We start from the raw sequence: 2,874 nt of genomic DNA, 5'->3' as shown, positions 1-2,874 counted from the left end.
TCACTTCATCAGCTTGTAACTATTCTAGTTATGAATATTTTTCCTCCATTCAATTTTTGTTTTATTGTTAGAAGATAGATGAACAAATAATGATATAATGGATAATAAAAATATCCTGTTTTATTCCTACGGAGCTCAAAAACGCCCGAAATTCGTGTCTCTACACTAGAATACACCCTTAATGAAACGTTTTTTCCTAGCCCACCATAGAAGCTAATAAAATATCGCCGTAACTGAAAAGACATTTCGACGAGGAAAGAAATATAATTCTAACATAAATGGTTCACACGCTTTATTATCGAGAGCAGAATGTTTTCATACACAATAAATTGATATATAAACAGCTCACTTGCCACCCCAACCAAACAATCCCTTGACGAAGCCAGACATGCCAGCGGTCTGCTTCGAACCTCCCTTCTGCTCGATCTTATCATCCAGCGAGGGAAACTCGACAAAGTTAAGGGCCAGATCGAAGAACAGTGGCTTCGCGGGGATCGGTTGCATTTCGGGAGTCAATTTGAACACGTTCGGATTGCGTGAGTTGAGTGAAGCATCCTCCTTGTAGGTTGACAGCCGTTCGAACAAAGCCTTCGAAGATTTTGTGCTCTTGCCATAGAGGGCTGAGTCCTCAGTAGTATCATCCTCCAATACGCTGTATGCGTGGGCCGAAAATTTACAACCCTCAATGGTCTGAACAAGCTGCTTGAGCTCATTGCGCAAGTCGAAATCTTTACTGATTGCTTTCGAGGCAATCGCTTCCAATGCATACTTGGTGGATCTCTCATACATGGACACAGCTTCACGCCAACGCTTGAGTGCAACCAACGTAATGGCAATATAATAGCAACGGAATGACTTGAATGAAAGGGCTAGCGTCTCGATCTCAGCCTGATACTGTAAATCTTGTTCCATTCCGGACAATTGTTGCATCTCAGTGACGTTTTGCAGAATTATTTCATACAAACGGGACAAATCTTGCGGCTTTGTGCGCTTACCCTCGATCAATGCCTTGTCCGGAATGTTGGGATCATCCAGGCTCAGTTTGCCTTGAGCAACCAGAAACAGATTGCGCTCTAGTGTTAGCTTTAATCTAGTGTAGGACAAAAACGCTAACAAATATTGAGTAGCCGTCATCGTTCCGCTCTCACTGCTGGAACGCAATTTAGGATCCTGCTTGATTTCGTCCTTGATCGCCGTAATTGCATCTTTGCAGTCTAGCAGCACATTCTCGAGCAGCTCAATTTTAGCCGGAAAGCCATTTGCCTTCTCGATACTTTTGGCCAAATCCTGAATGCTGAGTAAAAACAAGCGAACCTTCTCCGGACGCACCGTAACTTTTCGACCACGCCAGTCAGTCGTCTGAAACGCTTCCATGCTCTCAGTTTTCGTTTGAGCCACCAAAGTACTCAAATTATCCAACATTCCTTGTCCTCGCATTTCCAGCAAATCGTTCATCGAAGCGTGTTCTCCGATATTGTACGCACAGTAGCGCAAACTTGGACTAAGCTCATCCACTTTAGCCTTGTACACGACTTGCTCTTCCTCTGGAAGTGTTTGGGCCAGATTCTCGTAAATAACCTGAAATAATTCAATCATAAATAACAAAACGTTCAATAAATATCCAATACCAACTCACTTGAGCCTTCTTCAGATTCTCTGCAGCCTTTTGCCACAATGACAACTCAAAATGCAACGAGCCATGGATCCAAGCGGAATAAGCTTCCGCCTCTAGCTTCAGTCGCGCATCGCAATGGTCCGAATTGCAAAGCTCCTGCAGTTGCAGTGCATAAACTGTGGCCTTCCTGAGCTTCCCGATCAGGTGGAAACGCTTCCGCGGCTCGGTGTTCGATTCCTGTCGCAACTGCATCGCGTAAGCCCACGCCCGTTCCGCTAACATGAGCGGTATATGAATCAATCGCTCGTCCGAGTTCTCCTTCTCCAAATTAACCAACGTGACATCACGTTTCTTGTAATGCCTCCGGTCTCCCTGGGGCAGATTCAAAGTTTTTCTCAAACGCTTGACACGCCTCGAGCAATAGCCACGATAGCGTTGGAAGTCACCGTGGCGGAGACCGTGCTGCTGCTGCAAGTCCTTGATCACACGCAAAACTGGAATACATAACGATACTCAATAAGACCAAAACGAAAAACAAGTCGAACCCACTTTCAATCGAAAAGATCTTCCCCGGAGCGCTGTCCTCCTCATCATCAACTTCCATCTCCTTCGAGGGATTCTCGTTCTCCTTATTAACTTCCGACTTTCCCGACTTTGATTCGACCATTTTATGTTTGGTAAGTAACTTTTTACTTAAGTGTTGGAACTCTCAGCCTTTCAGTTCACTCTTTTCGGAATATCTTGCGTGTGCATATCATATACTTTGACAGAAGGGTGTCGTGTTGACAAAATTGGAAATGATGATGCATCAGTGTTTGTGTAATTTCTTGTTGAAGTTGAAGAATGCCTGAATGGCAGAAGTAAGGTGCACTGACTTCTCACCTACACTGAGAGAAATAATTAGTAAATATAACGAATTTTTTGGTAAATACTACCAATATATAGTCATTTTCGACCGTACTAATAAACACATATGTCAAGCAGAACAATGATTCGGAAGCCCAATATCGGCTACATTTTCTTGCCGAAAATGCACGTATCAGAATTATATCCTTATTATACCTCCGTATTGCCTTATAGGAACAATGAAAATGGTTAATACGCGCTTTTCTCACCAATTTTCAGATATGACAATATCCAAGCTTACTAATGTTATCGAGTAAAATATACTAATCTCTGGTAGGGATGCGGGTTTGTTGACAATATGTACAAAAAATTTGTACATTCTACTAATTTTGCATTACCAAATGTATTTAGTA

The 2,874-nt window shown here is 42.8% G+C and overlaps 1 protein-coding gene across 1 annotated transcript; it reads right to left on the bottom strand.

Moving 5' to 3' along the window:
* Positions 1 to 275: 275 nt before the first annotated feature.
* LOC129776570 (signal recognition particle subunit SRP68) lies at positions 276 to 2,384 on the bottom strand. The gene is made up of 3 exons (XM_055782292.1): positions 2,165 to 2,384; positions 1,637 to 2,109; positions 276 to 1,578 (listed from the first exon to the last, which is right to left on the bottom strand). Exons 1-3 carry the CDS (start codon positions 2,280 to 2,282, stop codon positions 346 to 348), a joined length of 1,824 nt encoding a protein of 607 aa, XP_055638267.1. The 5' UTR covers positions 2,283 to 2,384; the 3' UTR covers positions 276 to 345.
* Between the last annotated feature and the right edge of the window lie 490 nt (positions 2,385 to 2,874).

Source organism: Toxorhynchites rutilus, chromosome 3 (genome assembly GCF_029784135.1).
Source record: "Toxorhynchites rutilus septentrionalis strain SRP chromosome 3, ASM2978413v1, whole genome shotgun sequence".
NCBI lineage: Eukaryota > Metazoa > Arthropoda > Insecta > Diptera > Culicidae > Toxorhynchites > Toxorhynchites rutilus.
Note: the sequence above shows the minus strand (reverse complement) of the source record. Positions and strands in the feature narration are given on the sequence as shown.